Source organism: Lonchura striata, chromosome 2, assembly GCF_050655825.1.
Source record: "Lonchura striata isolate lonStrDom1 chromosome 2, ASM5065582v1, whole genome shotgun sequence".
Taxonomy (NCBI): domain Eukaryota; kingdom Metazoa; phylum Chordata; class Aves; order Passeriformes; family Estrildidae; genus Lonchura; species Lonchura striata.
In genome coordinates, this window is record NC_140704.1 from 83,298,486 (window position 1) to 83,318,445 (window position 19,960).

At 38.7% G+C, this 19,960-nt stretch overlaps 1 protein-coding gene across 2 annotated transcripts in view; it reads left to right on the forward strand.

Annotated features, from left to right (window-relative positions):
• ANKH (ANKH inorganic pyrophosphate transport regulator) overlaps nucleotides 1-19,960 on the forward strand; it is a 105,993-nt gene that overhangs the window by 69,680 nt on the left and 16,353 nt on the right. For both annotated transcript variants that reach the window (XR_014952782.1, XM_021528938.4), the window contains exons 7-8: nucleotides 1,679-1,771; nucleotides 5,315-5,410. Coding sequence is in view for 1 of the 2 variants with exons in the window: in XM_021528938.4 (XP_021384613.1) it covers nucleotides 1,679-1,771; nucleotides 5,315-5,410 (189 nt within the window). In the remaining variant the exon portion in view is untranslated. The remainder of the gene's footprint in view (nucleotides 1-1,678; nucleotides 1,772-5,314; nucleotides 5,411-19,960) is intronic.

Below are 19,960 nucleotides of genomic sequence, written 5' to 3' on the forward strand. Positions count from 1 at the left end.
GAAATTCTGATGAAAATAACAGTAATGGGAGGGTGTGCAATTAAAAAGGGTACTCTCTTAAAATTGCAATTTGTTTTATTTTAACCAATTATTTTTTCAAGGTATATTAAACATTATTAACGCTATTATTAGCAGGGAAGGATCTGTACCACTATCTTCCTCTCACGTTCCACTCTCTTTTTAAACAACACAGGGAACAAATTAGCTTGCTACATGGTCCTGTGTTTGTACAGATCTTTTAACCAAGCAAAGACAGCAGTTATTTATAATGGGAAAATGGGCTCAAATAATCAAGAAAATGTATTTTGAAAGTTTGAGAGTGAAACAGAAACAGCAGTAGTTTAAAAAGTTCTTTCTTAACACTACCATTGCCGGATGCAAAATCAGAATCAGAAATGTGTGGATTGTAACAGATCTGGACCTGCCGAAAAAAAGGCACTCAAGAACTTTGATTTCTAGTGTCACCCTGTTCTTTTAAAAGTTTTAAAGTTCCTTTAAAAGTTTTCTATGCCTTCTGAAGTTTACATATTTCTACTGGAGTTCTCACTCACTGTTCATGTAAATAATGATTGTTTTGAATTCTTCTTTGTGGGAGGAGAGAATTGATGGACTGTTGGTTTGACCAGGGTGGTTGGAGAGGTGGCAGTTTCATCCTCCAATCCACTGTCACTTTTGGAATGCTATATATTGTGAGGTCAGAAATAAAACTTCCTTTTTCCTTCTTTTGCATCTTGAGTGAATGCATGAGTTATTTCGTGTCCTGGTGCAACATTCTAGAGTTAAGAGACTCAGGCAGTTGTCAGTACAGATGCATACTTCATCTCTGAGGACTAGAAAATTTGTAGTGACAGTAGATTTTAAAGTAGCCACAGGAAGAGCTCCTAAACACCCTTCCTACATGAAGGACATATATTTGGACTTTTTCTTCAGCAGCCAGAAAAATCACCAAAAATATTTCATACATTAATAGGAGGAGGAGCTTATGTCTTTGATAAACCTCTTGGACTGTATTTATGAGAGAGTAAAAGGGCAGTGAATTGTTAAAATTTCAGGCAGTGAATTGTTTCTTATTATAAAAATGTTCACCTGGAATTATTTTTGTCTGGTGTTCCTTGATGAGCACCAAAGTGGGGAGAGGTAGATTTTTTTGGTGTCGTGCCTCCTGTCTCCAAGCAGTCAGATTGATGTCCAAACTCAGTCAGCCACTGAGATCTACTGATTTATAGTCTGTCTTACTTGAGGCTATTTTATTTATGGATAACCAAGTAAAATGTATATAAATTGAAATTATGCAGTATGGTCCAAAACTACTGTGAGCTGCAAGGCATTCTGATGCTCAGGTATCTGTATGGAAGATAACTCAGGAGCAATATGGGAGGAAGGTGTTGGGCTGGTAAGGGATGCACCACAGCTCAAGTTAACTATTATCTCAGAGTATCAGAGTGATGGTGAAATGACAAAGCTGACTTCATGGCACAAAAAAATTTCTTAAGCTTAAAATGCCAGGCCAAATGACTGCCACTTTGATGGTCTTCCTGAAACAAAAAGCTTCCAGTCCCTGGTCTTGTTTTGCATTGTGTCAAGGTCAATGTGGTGATACAGGTGGGCAAAGCACCCTATGTTAGTTTCACCACTGTGTTTGAAGATTTGAAGTTCTTGTTTCTCTGTCTATTCATAGGCAGTGGCGATTTTGACAGCTACATATCCAGTAGGACACATGCCCTATGGCTGGCTGACAGAGATCAGAGCTGTATACCCTGCTTTTGACAAGGTGAGTGTCCCTGGTAAGGTTGTCATAAATGCCTCCTGTGGAGTTTTGCATGTGTGGTCCTCCTAGTTCTCTCTGTTTGTTGTTCCACTGATAGGTTTTCTTAAAACCTAGTTAAAATTAATTGGCTTTCAGTGGCTTCAAGCTGTTGTCCAATTTATGATTTTAACCTTAGCTCTGTGTTACAAGGTATTAAGCTGCCTTTTGGATAGATAGGTGCTGTATTTTTAGGGATTAAAAAAAGTCCTTGCTATGAGGTAGCTGCTTAGGTAATGAAGTGGTTTCTCACAAAGTGTCATCACTGAATGAGCAAGCTCACATCTCTGCTCTGGATTTTGTGGTATCTCTCAAGTGGGTTTAGGTTCATTTGCTTATGTTAATATTTAGCAAAGGGTGTTTCCCAGACTGACACTAACACAGATAACAAACCTTCTTTTAGTAGTACTTACTTAGCTGACCAAGGCTATGAAGATTTTTGTTGGTAAATCATGTAATTATGTCAGAATGCAAGGACTGCTTCTGGAACTGAGCACATAGCAAAAATTAATTTTGTTTAGTCTCTTTTTTTGTGCTGATTTATGACTGGTATTCACTAGTCCATATGTTATCAAAGAACAGTCCTGTCCTGTGACTCTGGAATTCAAATGCCAGCTCCTCTCCTTCCCTTTATTTACCAATTAGTAACTGAACTTTCTGGTTCCAAATACTCATGAAAAATATGTTTGTTTTCTCTGGAGTGTATTTAACTGGAGCAAGCCCTGATTAATGTTTTCCACCATATTTCCAAGGAGAATTTAAAACCAACACAAATTCAAATCAGCCATAACTTCCTAACCTGCTTGTGTACAACTAAATTGACCTGTCAGATAAAGTACCACACATAGGCTTTCTTGGAGGCCATGCTGCCGAAAAGGAACTGCAGATGCAAACCCAGTAAATTGCAAGATAAAAACAGTTTGGAACAGGAAACTCAGGAGCTGCTAACCTCATCTGATGCAAGCCACAATCAAATGCACTACTGTCAAGCAGTAGTAACAGCAATTAAGACTCCTAAATTCAGGTCTCATTTAGCTGCTGAAAGATACACTGACAACTGCAGTGGTGACAGGATTAGATCATGATTTTTCCATTTGTTTATTTCAGTTAAATGGCTTCTCACAGGGCTCTTGTGGGACAATGTGAGGAAGAAAATGCTAGGCTAAGGCACAGATGGGTACAGTTTATCTAACTGCTGGAAAAGTACTCATGGGAATTTTAGTTCCATGTTTGAAGAGCAATTTGTAATAAAATGTACAAAATGTGGTAGCAGTAGTATAAAGTGTATCTCATCCTGGCAACCATATGTGTAAATACCTTCACTGTACTTTTCAGACAATAAATACCAAACCTGAAACCCACAGTGGGTTTTTGGAGATTGCTGTGAGAATTGCTTTTCTCTCGGTCATGCATCACCTTGTGTCACTGTGCCTTCCAAAAGCTTTGTTTTCTTACCAGAAGTCTTTCTCAGAAGAGTCCAGATAGAAACACTTTTCTATTTCTGGATCCTGTAAGGTGTCCATTGTGATTTTAAGATGCAAAAACAGTGTGTTGCATACAAACTCCCATTTTCTTTTGTCAGTTATTCACGAGACTGGCAATGCTGATGGCCATCAGAAACACACGGATTGATGGGATTTGAGATGCCCCTCTTCAGTAGTTCTACTGGAGAAGTCAGATTCTTGTCTCCACAAGGGAAATCATTATCTCTCTTTACATTTGTAAGAGAGATGCAGGGTCCTACTTCAGTCTTTATTGAGACTTTGTGTCCAAAGCAACGCCATGACCCAACAGTTACATTCAGCTTAAGGGTTACTACTGACATTTTGCAAGAGAGCAAGCATGTGCTAGTTCTGTGCTCTGTATGCTATTTAATATGGTGATAATGCCATTGCTCTTAATGGACCTGCCACCTGACTCAGTGCAACACCAATTGTGAGATTTGTGAATGCTATTTATCTGATGACTAGACGGGAATTCTTTATGCTCCATAGTGTTTTGTTTTGAGAATGTAATGTGGAAGAGTAATGACCAAAGAGTATGTGGTCAAGACTTGGAGCAAAGAGCAGAGTATGGCAAGGGCAGAGATAACAGGAGGGAGGTAGGAACAAATGAGAAAACTTTTTCTTAGTAGCCTTGATTTGGGTGTGCTTTATTTCCTCTTTGTTTTTTTAGGTTTTTTAGAAAGTTGAGCCAGGCAGCAAAAAGTTAATTTAAACAAACGGTGGTGAGTGATATAAGCAAAGTTTATCCTCACATCTGTGAAAACTAACAGCAAAGCAAAGTATTTCTTCAGAAACACAATTAGTGGTAATAGATGCATGAAAAAATGTTTATAGGGAGTTTTCATAACCCATTCCCAAAAAGGTCAGACAGACTGGCTTCCTGCTTTAGGGCCTGGGTTGCCTATATCTTCAACCACCCAAACTTCCAAGCAGGTATTTAGACAGGAATGTGGGTCTATCTAGGTGCAATTGCACTGATCAGAACAAAGCCTTAAATTGCAAAATTCCATCAAGCACCATAATATGTGTGGAAAAATATACTGTTCACAGTGCCCCACTCGCCAGTTCTGTCTGTAATAGTTCTATTTCTCCTACAAGTAACTCCAGCAGAGAAAGCTGACTCTGTGATAGGTACTACTATTCTAGCCAAGTTCTACTGCTGTTCTAGCCTAGATTCTACATCTAGGATGTAACAATGTACATCTCATGGTACAGGTTTTAGCAGCAGGTGCACAAACTTGTGTATCTCAAACAGTCCCAGGAAAATGCAATAGATGACCAGACTCTTGCTTAAGGGCTTCTAATGGTAACCTGCTTTGATAGCCCATGCTCTCCTTTCACAGACCATTTAGTTTAGTTTTATGTGTTCCCCAAGGGTAATTTTAAATCTTCAGCTTCATTTGCTATATTAGACATTTGAAAGAAGGCATTTGTTGTTTTAAATAAAACTTTGCTGCCATGTAAGTAACAGAGCCCATGTTCAAGGTGGAACATCTAATAGTCCTAATTATGTACTGTTCATTAAACTGCATTAATAGGTCCACTGTTCCAGAAGTTTTGTTTGTATTACCTGCTTGTCTAATTGGATCAGTAAGGATGCTTGCATTGGTGATTTGGTATCAATTTGTGGTAAAAGGGAATCAAATTCAATTTTTCCTGTGAAAACATGCTACAAACATTAAAATAAGGTTTAAAAAAATCATTTGGTGTTTTTTTAGAAGGAGCTACCAATCTTATTCAAAGCTGAATTTGTTAAATAGGACTTACTCTTTGGAAAAGTAGGGAGATTACTCATCCTTCAGTGATTGTAGCAGCAGTTGCAGTCAGTTGAAGCAGAAAATGTTCTGTAGTGGTACAAAGTACTCAGAAAGCTCTTAAAAAGCAAACAAGCCAAGTCAGACACAGGCAGGCACAGACAGTCAGGTCCAGCACATGACCCTGGTGCCAGCAGCTCCCAGTAGTCTGGAGCCAGGCTAATGCTCGCTATCTCTTTCTCTTGCCCTAGAATAACCCCAGCAATAAACTGGTGAACACCAACAGCACTGTCACAGCGACACATATCAAGAAGTTCACTTTTGTTTGCATGGCGTTGTCCTTAACGGTAAGAAACCTTTATTCAACTCAGTGGTTTTCATCTCAAACAGAAAATGGTCTCCTCTACCTAATGCTAAAAGCACTAGCGGTTTGAGAAAGGTGAGTTATCTTGTCTTGTGAAGCTGTGTTGCTTTTATCTAGAGAAGGGAGTGTGATCATAGTATTGGAGTTACAAGAAAATCAGCTGTCATTATCTCAGGCTAGATATCTAAAATCAGGCTAGAGATCTATCATTTTATTTTCACTACTTTTCATTTCAAATCAGCTTCCTGTGCAAAAAAAATATCAGAGACCTGCTTTTCTTTTCATCTCTTTTTGTTTCTTTTTTCAAATGAACAAAACTTCAGGTAACCAATGTGTCAAGAATACAAAAGAATGCATTTGTGTCACATGCAGTGGGATGGCAACCTGTCCCTGAGCACTGGGTTTTCATGTGGGGGTACTTTTATGCATGCTTTCATATTTGTTGTGTTTGCTCTCAAAATTAACTAAAAAGGGCAATCTCAGAGATGGTACTTACACTGACTAAAGGATCTAAATCTGTGTCCATGATGGGAAGCGTTTCATGGGGATGATTTTCAGGGAGAAATATTGCTGAGCCTGCCATATTTCAAGATGGCAAATTTGCACACATAAATACAGTGCATTTTCCCCAAGAACACTTTTTTTGCAGTCTTCTTAGCAACAAACAGGCAGTTGTGGAAGAAAACTCCTGCTGGTGGGAATCATAGCAAATAATAGAGCAGGTGACCAGGGTAAATCCAAAGTCTGTTTCCATAAAGGATGGATTTATATTAGTGCTTAGGGTCAGGACATCATCTCTACACAGTACCTGCACTAGAAGGACAAAAGAAAAGGAGAACCTAGAAAATAAGTTTTTCAAAGAAGTCCTTCATTACTCTAGAAAAGTACTTGGGAAATGGGGCAATTGTTTTAGAATACAATGCTCAAAGTCCTACTCATAACCCAGACAGATTCACTGTTTTCCCTCAGCATTGCATACTTTCCATGGCGTATCTGGCTGCTTTGGAACTCTCTTCTCTCTACATTCACAAATTTATTATTGAGTATGGGAGTGCTGACAGAATTTCTCTCTCCCCTTCATTTTAGTGTCGAACCTTTGTCCGAGTTGCAAATGGCTTATGCATGATGAAAAAACAATTTATGTCAAAGAAAAATGTTACAGCATACAACTGTTGCAACACACAAATACAAAACAAGTATTTGTAACCATCTCCACCCCACCTGAGAATGTGGGATACAGAACTCTCTGTTATTTCACAGTTGAAAATTAAACAGTTCAGTCCATCCATAGCTGAATTATTTTTCCTCTGCTCTTTGTTTCCTATATTTTTTCCCCTAAACAGCTACAACTGGCCACCATCAAAGGCAGAATTGTATGAACCAATGTGGCATCTCCTCTGTCTTTTAATTTTGTTAAGCTTGACGTTTTTTCATGTGGCTTAGAGACCAACAGCTCTTGCTCTAACTTGTATTTTCTACAGCAAGAAACATACATATACCTCCACTGAATTTGCCATTGTCTGGAGACTTTCCATGAGACACTAGATCTCGTTATCTACCATCACATGTCTTGAGGTTTTCTTTTGTGTCCTGTTCCAGACCAAAGTTATGTTCTCTACAGTTGGAGCCTCCCTCAAAGTCTGTCAGGTGTTGTTACAGACCCAAAAAGGGGAAAGCTTTCCTTGGTTCTAAATTGTTCTGACAATACTATTTCAATCTCCAAGTTTTCTCTGAACTGACTGTATTCTTAATCCCCCATGGTATTTATTGGGTTACTCTGGTTCTGATAGATTATGAGCTTTTCACATTACCATCACTATCCTCTACAGAGTAATTTTTAATCACCTAAATTAGCTTTTGTTTTGTGACTTTCTGGGATTTTGTATGCAGAAGTTCTCATTTTACTTTCAAGAGCAGTTCTTTCATGAGATCATCATGAGAGATCTTCTTGCAATGAAATTCCAGAAACACTTTTGAGGTCCATAGATTTTCCTATTTTTGCCTGCTAGTGACAGATTCTTAGGATTGCTTGTCAACAGACAGAGCAGAAAAATAGACATTAATTCTAAAGATTTAGTTGTATTCAAAGGCATGAGCCTGCAAATGCTTCAGGACACAAACTCAGCAGATGTTTGGATGACTCATGTTAATGTATGCCACAGGCCCTAAGGAAGTAGACTTCAAATTTACCTCTGTTGTGGCCAGGTAAGCTCCCATGGCCATTGATGATAGCTGTGTTTTTATTCAGGGGCTCTACTTCAACAAATGGCAGTCAGACTAGTGGCATCACAATTGGTACCATCTTGTTCTTTCAGGTCAGAGGGAAGGGTTCCCAGACTGATAAGACAAAACAAATCCAGTACTTAGACATGTCATGTAAAGGCATTTTCCAGTCGATGATCTGTAGAAGGATTCCAGAAGATGTTAAGATAAAGGAAGTCCATTAACCACTCAAAAAAATAAAACTGAAGCTTTAAGTACAAGCAGCAGCCATGGAGGGAAGTACCTTCCCAATGTAAAACCTTGGGAAACTTTCAATTATCAAAGACATACTATTTCAGTAGAACTGGGAGAAAAATATCCTACCTCCTTCCACAAACCAGTCATGCCTGCACAAGAAGTACTTCAATCCTACTACGGCAACAGAAACACCTTGTCACTGTTGTTGGTAGTGACAGTATTTGGTCAGAGTAGGAAAAAAGGCATAGTTTTGTTAAAAAACATAAATTCTTGGTTTATTTAAATCCTCATGGAATCTGAAAGGCTACACCTGAGCCTTTCCAGGCTAACTTTGCAACATGCACATGTGTTCTGTCAAGAATCAATTATCATAAGTACTGCCTCATGGCTTTGAAGCTGCTATTAATGTTAGGGTATTAAAGCTGCTTCTTCAAAAAATGGGAATTAGTTGTATTGCTCAGTGAAAACTGTGTAGACAAGCTGTTTTATTTAAAGGCTTTAAGTAGAAGCCATTAAAGTCCTGATAGGTAAGACAGCTGTTGTGATTAGTCACATTGATGTGGTTTTTGTTGTAAGTGGGAATTCCTTCCAAAGCCATGTTTTGTGACTGTGTAACTGAACGTAAAATTTGTGTAGGAGAGGGAAGGGACTCAGCTGTAGAATTTTTTCCATACAAATAAAGGATCATTCTAATTTTAAAAAGTAAGACATGCTTGTTAATTTACATGCAGTTTAAAGGGTGTCCATAATGCTGTTTGCCATCATGTGTTGCTTCACTGCCGTTAGGCACTTTGAGAAAAATGCTTCTTTCTATATGTAAGTAGAGACACTGCTCCAAATGCCAGTGCTGCTGCCATTGCAGATCAGGCTGTTGAAGAACTAAGTATTTTGGTTCAATGCTGTTTAGATGGCCCCGCAGATCAGCCCTGAGGTTGCTCCACAGTTGCAAACTAAGGGAAGACACAGACTCAAGAGAAAAGTGGTACATCTGTAGCCCATATCCCTTTGGTTGGGGGATGTGTCAGCCTCAGTACACTGAAGAAGTCCCAGAATAATTTGTCTGGGTGCTGATTTACTGCACTTCTCCACTGCAGCAAAGGTTTACTCTGTCAAGGGAGAGCACTCGCTCACATATGAGCTGTGCATAGAGGGACAGGCTCTGTGAGGAGCAAGCTACTCAAAGGAATCCTGCCATACACAGGAGAAGTAATAGGAAACAGGCTGTGCTTTAGCAAGGGGTTTTCTTAGAATAGTGGTAGTGTCTCTGAGCTTGGATACCAGAGTGCAAAATTCAGGGATTTTTTCAAGACAGCCTGTGATGGGGCACAGATACTGTCAAATTATCCTTCTCTCTCACAGATGCTATTTTTCTTTTTTTTTTTTCCTTCAATTTTCTCTCATTTTCCCAGCTGAGCTCTTTTTTAGGTCTTCTGTGATGACACAGAAGTTGCAGTCAGTTAAGATCCTTTTCTGTGGCTAATGTTAGCTGCTGGCAGCCACGTGATTAGTGTTTGGTCATCTGCCTCTGAACTGCAAGGCTGTGCAGGCTGATTTCACGTCAGATGTTAATGCTGCTGTACAAAAGTAAGAGAGGCCTCCTTTGTGAGTCCTCAGGCTGCTTTGCTGCAGCCACTGCAGCCTCGTCTGTGTGGCCAGAGCTGTGCCCTCACACACGTCTGCATGTGAGGCTGTGTGCCCTGAGCTGAGAGGCAGCTATCGATTGTGCAGGCACCACTGGGAAAGTGGGACAGCCAGCTCGCTCAGGGGACTGGCAATAGTAGCATTCACATCTCAGAATCATGCTGGAAAGCAAGTCATGTCCTAGTCTGAGCAAGGTCTGAGCACCCTCTTTTTAGTAGCTACCACTGAGGTAAAAGCACAGCCAACACCAGCTCAGCATGGCTGGCAGCAAATGACTGTATGGGAACATGGAGGGTGCTGGGAAGAAAAGGCAGCTTCTCAAAGGGCACTGTGAAAGCCCCTAGCTCACTGTCTCTGAAAGTGACCCTGAATAGTCTGCACTTACTTGTTCACTTACATCAGGGAGGAATCAGTTCTTACAGCAGTAGTTCAGAACTGTGCAATTTAGTTCAGCTTTGTCTTCCAGCAGCCTCAGCTGGGGCAGGCCACAGTGTTTTTTGGGATACAGTTCCAAACACCAGCTCCTGTTGCTGCATGGTTTGTGTTAGCTGAAGTGATAGCAAGACATGTGGCCAGTTATCTTCATATTCTCTAGAGGTCTGTAGATTACATCAGGTTTTCCCTTCCCAATAAGACAGGCTCAAGGTACTAGGGTGACAAGCTGTGTTCATCCATCCATGTCTCCAAGCTAATGGATAGCAGCAGAGCTTCCCAGTACCTCGAAGTTTTTAACATGTGTTCTATTAGAAAGAGCTCAAAGCTCTTTCCAGCTACTTAAAAGGAATTTCAATCCGGCTTTGCTTTTTTTTAAATGAACATATGGTTATGGACAATTGGGGAAGTTAGCAGTTTTCATTAATAAACAGACTGATTAAGGGGAGAAGCTAATTGTATAGTATGCTGTTTTATATTTAATCAGCAAACACTGCTTAAGAAACAAAATCCAGATGTTCAGTTTTGCCTGTGATTTTTTTATTCCTTTCTATTCCAAAAGAATAATGATAAAAGATAGAGGAGAGAAAGTGTTCACATTTACACTCATATGTGTATGATTTATGCAAGATGTATAAATCTCATATTTACTTGTTACAAACATAGTAATGAAAACTTTAAATCTCTTAAAAATAAATTAAAAAACCATCACCATGAAGTTTCAATGAAAGTGAAGGTTCAGGCACTTAAGCTGAACAGACTAATGTGCATTGTGCTACAGTAACCAAATTCAAATTCCAGGTCACCTGCATTAGATTTAAATCTCAGTGAAAGTTTAAATGTAATGTACTTAGGAGCAGACAGCTGGTCAGTTTACTGGCTTATATGCTTAACCTTGAGAGTTGAGTGTGTGTGTGTCAATACATGTCAAAATGTCACCTACTTTACAGTCAAGGTTGGTTTATTGACTCCTCAATTATGTTGCTCATAATTGAGGAGTCTAATGATAACTTTAAAATGTTTCTAATACTAGTAAAATTGTTTTCTATTTTATTTGTTAGGTAATCTCTTAGATTCTATAAATAAAAAGCTAGATTTATTTTGTAAATAGAGTGTAGTATTTAGATTCATAATTTGTTCTTTTGACGGAGGATTAAAAAGTACTGATTTCCAAGGACTCCTGCTGATGAGCAACTGTAGTTTGAGGAGTTACTACTGGCAAGTGTTGTTTCTTTCATTTGCTGGTAGTTATCAGTCCCTTAGGAAGAGCAGCACACAGACTTTGTTAGCTCTCCAATGATTATAACTTGTAGCACAGCATCACAAACTACCATCACTTGGCAGTTATATTCATCTCATAGATTAATGTGTAATCTATGTACCTGATAAGCATATCATACTCAGTATCATTCTAAGTGAGGGGTATTATTATATTATATTATATTATATTATATTATATTATATTATATTATATTATATTATATTATATTATATTATATTATATTATATTATATTATATTATATCCATCAGAAGGTTTAAACTGCAGCATTTAACCTGCTTGCTTATGTACCTTTCATTTCCCCCTGAACATGGGCAAAAAAGAGGGAGAGATGCTGGGAACCATAGACTTGAAAGATTAAATAGAGGGACCCCATCTCTATCTAAAACAGCAGGGTGAGGTCCAGAGTCACACAGTTTATTTTGCTGGATCCCTGTGATGGGATCAGTTGCAGTCTGAAGAGGGGAGGAGGAAAGTCTTTGTTCCATTTGACAGCAGTTTACTGCAATCCATCCCATACTTTTCCTAATTCTCAGTCATCATCTGCTTTGTTATGTTCTGAAATTAATCATCAAGTACCTAGGAGATGAGAAAGCCCTGATCAAGTGCAAGGAAGCCAGTGTAACAGGGAAAATTCCCTATATGAAAAAATGAGAAGCACAGAGGACAAGACTCGGTGGTTGCTGCTTCCTGCTTAATTCTGTCAGAGCTAGAGTCAAACACTGTGGAAGAGCAGCAGCTGTGTCTTATCCAGGCTGAAAAGTTTGTCTGTTTAAAAGACAACTTGAGATGCCTGAGCTTTAGCTCTCTGCTTTGGATTTGGTTATGCCAGAATAGGAACTGCCAAGTAGGTACTGGCTGCTGACTCTTCTGTGCAGTTGATCAGCAAGACTCCACAGCCAGTGAAATGTATCACTGGCAGATAAGATTGGAGTCAGAATGTATAAAGGGAGAATATTCATACCAACTCAGTGTATTATTGCAATAGCATTGCCTTACTCCCTGATGCTGTGCAAACACTCTATACTCAATAGTTGTTCAATTTCCAGTTGAACTCAGCAAATCGTATTTCACAGCCTTAAGTCTGGTGGCTGATTTTTCCCATGAGGGACACCAAAGACTCTACAGTTTTCATAGGCCCATTTGCTCTCAAATATTCAGTCTGTGGTGTAATAAATATGCCATTTCATATCCCTTTCTGCACTTACAAATAAGTTCATTTTCCGCCTGATAAACTATCCTGTGTGAAGCTCTTACATGCATTAGCGTGATGTATTTGATGTTTTCAACTATGCTGTCTGCTAAATAATGAGACATAAAGCAATTCTTGACAGAAGTTAAAGTAGAAAAGGTAAAGAATTCATTGCATCTCTGCAGCAAGACTGACTGCTAGCCACTAGGTATCCTTAGTTTGCACTCAGGATAACATGATTTAGGCTTGCATGTTGAAAAATGCCAAGGAACATGTTTCCAATTTACTGAAATCTTTTAACGGTAGGAGTATCCATAGCATGAAATAACTGCATGGCAGGTGCCTGCAGTGCACAGTTCTCCCTGAGTCCTGAAGTCCCGCGGTCTTTAGCCACCATGAATGCACATCCTGAGCTGCAGTAGTTAGTGAAGTATTACTTCACTTTCTTTCCAACTTTGGAGATTAAATACCTCGAAGGCCAAGAGACAGAAAGTTGCAGAGATTAATTTTTAGATGCCTTAGGCAGCTTCACTGTAGCCAGAGGGTATGCAAAGGAGTGTTTTAGAGTTTGCCACAAGCAGTACATGTGAACTTGTTTTCACATAAATGTGGATAGTGCTTTTCTCCTTCCTGAAAGAAAGTAAGATCAATTAGCATTACTACTGTGAAATTAGTTTTAGACTGTCAGGTAGCAAGAAAATGTAGAAATACTTGAATTTATCCCCTCACCTTCATGCATTTGAGCAAACATGGGAGAAAGGTTGTGTGTACATATTTGATTAAGTTTTGGAAGGATCAGCCTAGAGAGGAGCAAAGTGATTTACAGTTCTGACCCATGCAAGAAACTGTTGGGACTTCTACTCGATTATTTCTCTTACACTCTCACAAGCCCTTTAGCCAAGTACTTGCTGCCTCATCTCCATGCTTTCAAGTGATTCAGCTCCTTGGCATTTCAGATACTGAACATCTTCCCTGCAAATGGGGAATGCAATGTGGTGTCCAGTTAGAAACCTCATTAATCTATTCTGTCTTGAGGATTTGGCTACTGTAAGCATTTCTGCCTTACCAGAAGAAATAGTTGTGCCACACCATGAATAAAAGGATCATGGTGATTTCTTTCATGTGAACAAGGAAATCTGTGGATTTATCAGTGTTCATGTGCTCAAACGAAAACGTTGCACAAACTAAGATACTTTGTAGAAATCACAATTTTTAATTCTGGAGCGGAAAGTTTCTGATGGCAATAATGCCTTTCAGATTTTGAAATGCTTGTTTTGACAAAGCACAAGTGTTTTTGGCACTATGTTTTGCGGTGTTGTCGTTCCAGAAGGTCAGTTACCAACCACTGCACTAGAATTTATAAATGGATGGTTATGTAAGAGACAACTTTCTTAAAGTGGCTTGTGTTACTGCATTAACTACGGTGGGCCTTTGCTGTCTTTTTAAGGTTGACCAAGGTTACATTATTTTTGGGGGAGGGGAGGGTGGTTTGGTTTTTTTTTTTAGGAAGTCTGACTGCAGAATTTTAGAGTTTTAATAATAATTGATTTTTTCAATGCATTCCACAATGTCAAATTGCAGATTAATACTGCCAGTCTTCATTCCTCTTCCACATAATTTACAGCAGTAAAATTTTATAGTATATTGTCCATTTCATCCAGGTTAAAGCAGTGGCGGATCCTCCCCTGTCTAAGGTCATGCTTACAGCTCTCCTGAACTGGAAATTCAGGATATCTCCGGAATATCTCCTTTTCTGAATATCTCCTTTTCTGCTTGTGAGCACAATCAATTACCCCTGAAGATCTCAGAGTAGCTACTGTGGTGTATCTCCATTCCTGATATTCATTGCTTACTTTCAGGAATACCTTTTTATAACAAAGAAAATCTTAATCATGGCTAGCAGCTCTTTAAGAAACAGTACAAACCATATTTTTCTCAGAACTGAAGTCCTGTATAGCTTTATTTAGCCTTCTCTGTAGCCCTTACTCCTGAGTTTAAAGATAAATGAAAGAAAATGAGACTAGCTGAGTTGGTCAGAGTGCTAACAATGTCGAGGTTGTGGGATCAATCCCTGTATGGGTCATTCACTTAAGCACTGGACTCAATGATCCTTGTGGGCCAACTAAGAATATTGTGTGATTTTATAAAATGTATTTAGGAACTATATTTTGCTGCCACCATCTCTACCTGTGACATTTAGTGTCAGAAGTTGAAGCCATTGCAGAGGCCACTGGATTTGTGTTCATTTTTTATCTTTTATTGGCTGTCTTTGTTTTGCATCTCTGCATTGCTTTATTATCAAAGGTTACAAGCTGGCTTTACTAAAGTCATAGCAAATTTGGAATGAGAGACAGTAAAGTCCACAGGAATAAATGTCACAACAAAAATCTGGTCATTCTCAGGGGACACAACTCCAGCTGCTGACCACGCCAGTATTTGAAATTCCCTGGGTGACAGAGTTCAGTGTCCTTATCTCTTGTCAGTATACAAAGAAAGAACATAAAAAACACAGACAACTCTCCAAACTCCTTCAACTTTCTCAAATCTTACTTCACCAATGGTCTCATTACAGCCTTATTGTATTAAAAAAGATCTCACAAGTCTTATCAAGAATATCCGTACTTTAAAAAAACAGCATTAACTTTAGGATTTAATCTGTTTTATTTTGACTTTACTTTTGTAGACCACATGAAGGTAAAGGACAGCTTTTAGAGTAATAAGAGCTCATCTACTCATCCAGTGGAGCAATTTGTTTTGACTTCTTCGATTTTGCCCATCTCTTAACTCCAAAACTTTTTTTTTTTTTAATCTTCAGGCTGCTGGCACAAAAAATAACAATTGGAAAATGACATATTGGCAAAGAATAACAATTGGGAAATGGCATATTGGTAAAGAATAACAATTGGGAAATGGCATATTGGCAGATAGTTGCTCAAGAAGCTTTTCACCTTTTCAAGGTCAGGTTTAGTTCCCATTTCAGTTTGTTTCAGACATGGATGGAAGTATTACTGCCTGCAAAGGAAGATGTTGGACCACCACAGGCAGACTTTATGAAATCCTCCCAAGGGCCTTGTCCTATCCATGGTACTGCATTGAGCCTTTGTCCTGGAACAAAGATTTTTTTGTTTGCTCCAGTGAGGTGGAGATTAATGTCTCCTTCATGATTGTTTAGGTTTCACACAAAGGGTCTGTTCTACATGAGTGGCTGGAGCAGCCAGAAAAGAAAGCATCAAAAATTGTCCCTGCAGCAATGTTTCTGCTCAAACTCCATATTCACAGTAGGAAGAGCAGCAAGGAGAGCAGAAAACCTGGGACAGAAGAAAGTTACTAGGTTGGGAGATTGACAGTTTTCAAAAAGAGACCAGAAATCTGACATCTTTGGTTTATTTAGCCTTTTTAGAAGTGAAGTAAAAAATTCTTCTTTCTGTAAAAAAAATTAGTGGCATAATTAATTGGGTGTATATAACGACTACCTTAAACAATTTAGTGACCCAACCCAGCTGGGAAAATCCCACTTAAGTACTTTCAGCAGCAGCTGGGGAGAAAGCAGATGTGGCATTGTGTTAATGCTATCAGAGCATCAGTGAATTGTGCAGCTGCTGGACAGGCCTTTATTTCTAAAGAACATAGTGCTCTGTCACTCTGGAAAGCTGGGGAAGGTGGGAGGAAATTTAGATATCTATAAACCAGTTATTTCAGGAGAAGGTACAAAGTTAGAGGGTGTTCCCACAAGCAGGTTGTGGTTCCCCTGCCACTTGATAAATTTTATGAAGGCTGATTGCAGCTTTGCACCTCCTGCACAGAACACAAAGTGCACAAAAATCTATAATGACTTGATGTGCCTGAGGGATCATCATTGTCAGAGAATGTCTTTGTGATTCAAGTCATCAACATTATCATAAATCAGTTTCAGATGTGACTGCGGTTTGACATTTTTACTGCTCACAGATCCGGCTTTTGGTTCATGGGACCCCACAATTTTTCAGGTTGCAAAGGCCTCAGGAGTTCATTAGGTCCAGCCTTTGTGCAGAGCAGTGTCTGATGTGAAGTCAGAACAAGTTCCCTGGGGCTTTGGACAGTCTGTTCCTGAAAACTTTACATTTCACACACAGGAAAAGGGCCCAGTTTCTGACCTTTTCTGAGTTACGTGGCACATGAACACACATATAAGGTGTCTCAACAGAGTATCAGACTGCAGCAACCTTGACCCTGAGACTTGCTCAGTTGGTTAGAGCATAGTGCTGATAACAGTAAGGTTGTGGGATCAATCCCTATGTGGGCCATCCACTCAAGAGTTGGACTTGATAATCCTTGTGGGTCCCTTACAAATCAGAATATTCTGTGGTCCATTACTTAACGCCTCAGAGTCTCAAACAATTTGGGATTATGAATTTAGGTTGCTTGCTGTGTATCAAAAATTCCTCAAAACTGCGGGTGTGGCTCTGCAATGACTGCTGTCTGACAGGAAATACAGCAAAGATATCATGAGTCTGCAGGCTCATTCTGACAAGGAACAGGTTGTGGTGTGCAGCAGGCTTCTCCAGCGAGGTGGTGCTGCTGGCCTCTAGTGTTGTATGAAACCCAGTAATTCTTCCACAGATTCCAAAGAACTTTATTATTGTTTATAGAACTGTGTTTCAAAAAAAGGAAAGAAAATAGCAACCAACCTAACTGAAAAAAAATACCAATAAGTCTTTAAAGACAACAAGGTCAATTAGATACAATTTCTCTTCAACAAGCAATAATGCCTTTACGGTAAAACCTAGACTTTATGATTTCTTGGCCCACAATAAAGCACAAAAGCCCTTCTTTGTGTAAGTCAATGGTAGCTGCATCACCTTCCTTCATAAGAACCCTGTTCAATTCTTTCTGTATTTTTCAACTAGCGTGGTAGCTTCAAGAGGTATTAGGACTTTGTATTCTGTGCCACACCTCTATTCAACATGGAAGCACACCTCAAGGGGAATCTGAAAAGGGGTGTAACTATTAACTTTTCTGTTTTTTCAGTACTAGTAAGTAGTTAACAATTACAAACTGTCATTATTTTTACTCTTCAGAAAAAACAGAAGTGCAGTTTCTTTTAACAATAAGATGCTAGAGTAAGATTTTGAGTGAAAAGCTCCAGTACTATGTAATCATTTAGAGAACTAAATTTTCAAGGTCAATGAAAGTATGAATTTGAAATAGCTGTAAAAATTCTGTTTACTCCAACAAATTAAACAACTTTTTTTTCCAATATCTTACAAAATAGATTATTGAACAGAGAAGAGAAATCCCACATTTGACATGGATGTTAGTTAGAACAATATATTATCTTGACTTCAAAAATATATCTGTGAAACTAGCTCATCTTGTGTAATACAAACTCTGAAAGGAGACAGAATTATGGAAGTTCTGCTTGTGTCAGAAAGAGGGAGACCATGGAGACATTTGGTAATTCAGGAGATCCAACCTCATAAGACTCAGGGTACTTTTTGATCTGTTTATTGTACAGTTCAAAAGGCTAAATCATGTGATTTGTATTCCTCCATAGTAGTAAAAGTTCTAAACTTAACTGATACTATCCTAAAGATCCAAGGTGTAATTCAAAGCTGAGATGCATATTAATTTTCAAAGTAGGTTTCCTCTGCCCTCACTGGGCACCATGTAGGATAAATGATAATAGGAAATTAACAAGGCATGGTTTAAATTAAGCTACAATCCTCAATACATACATAGAATAATATCTTTAGGGTAAAACTTAGCCAGCCATACTTCTGCAAATATATCAACAAATTATAGGAAACATCTGCTGAGAGGTTTTTTGCAAGAGAAAAATTGGAATTGCATTTCATCACAGAATAACCTTTACTACGTTAACCATCTTCCACAATAAAATCTGTTATTCCAGACTCATTCCAGGTTGGCACATGTCTAATTTCTTTCTGAGGAACATAAAGCCATACCATGTCTCTGTCATCTGCCAGTGTTACTTCTTCCTGAAGACTGCACGAAGTCTAGAAAAGTACTGTTGTTCATAGCTCACTGGGATACTATTTTGTGCTTTATATTTATCAATGAATGTCTCAAAAAATAGGCAGTTTTCTACAAGTGCTGAAAAGCAAATTAGTCTGGCACCCTGCAGATTACTATGCACATGACAATAGCCTTTGCTAGCATAATGTATTGTAATGCATTATGTAGTGGGTCTCTGAGGTTTAGTAATCCCTGTCAGCAACCAAAATAAATGGAAATAGCTTCCAGGAGATGCAAGGCCTATGAAAAGGCTGTTATTTTTCAAGAACTAGAAGCATTCAGATTCACACATGCAGCCTTTGAAACAAAAGCTCATGAACAATCTTTCACCACAATAATTTGTGAAAGTCAAATGCTATAATTGTACTTAAAAGAATAAAGAGACATTGAACTGAATACTAGCAGTTCTGTACTTTCCCTTGGTGACAGCAGAAGATTTTAATTCTGACTTTTGAATATACTTAGACATTTAATTTGTTAGCTGAAGATAGCCAGGTTCCAGGTAAAAATAGGCACACCTCTTTGAGAAGGTGTCTAAGCCACATTTTTTACTTCTAATGCACAACTGTGTTGAAAAAATACCACTAATATTGGATAACAGAGTATAACCTTCATGGGATGAAGATGCACCAGGATTACCGAACTCCTGAAGCCATAACTCCCATGCAGACTGGGAAAAGCATCTCTTACACTATACTTGCCCTGCTTTTTATGCCCTTCCCTTTGGCATCTCCCAGTGACCTTTAGCAGGGAGATAGTACTAATCTAGCTGGAGCTTTGATCTGAGATAGTACAGTTGCACTAGTTTCTTTATGGTGCTGTGAGTTGTTGACTCACAGTAAATTTAGTAAAGTTTTTCAAGTTTTACTCATGTAGAACAATTAAAGTCACAATACCAAAACCACAAACTCTTCAGATCAATTGAAATTACTAAAACATCTTCAGAAATGCTTAGGGAACTGTCTTTAAGAAAGTATCAACATTTGATAATACATACTACTGTCATTATGCAGAACCGCTTATTCTCTGGATCATTCCACTCTGCTGTTTACACCTGCATTTCTTCCTGTATTTTTAAAGCACTCATTGTCAGTTGAAGTTCCAGTTAAATGAGCAAAGTCTTTAACAAAACTATCCTTTAATATCATGCTGCACTCATACCATAAAGCAACAGCAAATCAAATAAGCTCTGTTGCTAGAATTCTACAAGAAAAATCCTTATTCCCAAAACATTGAAATGCCTTGGCCTGAGCAGATTTGCCAGGTTTCCAACACTCAACAGCCAACTGCAATTGCAGCCTGAAGCTGCAGTGTCACTCTGCACGCACATTACTTGCCTCTGCAGAAGCTTTCACTGTTTAGTCTTCATCTCTTGATTAGATTAAATGAAGGTATAGCTGTCAACCTAACCAAGCAATTTATTCTATATTTAACCTTGCAGACGTGCATAGAAATGGAAATTGAGGAGAAAACAGTGTTAAATCAGGAGAAAGATAGGAAACATCCTATTGGT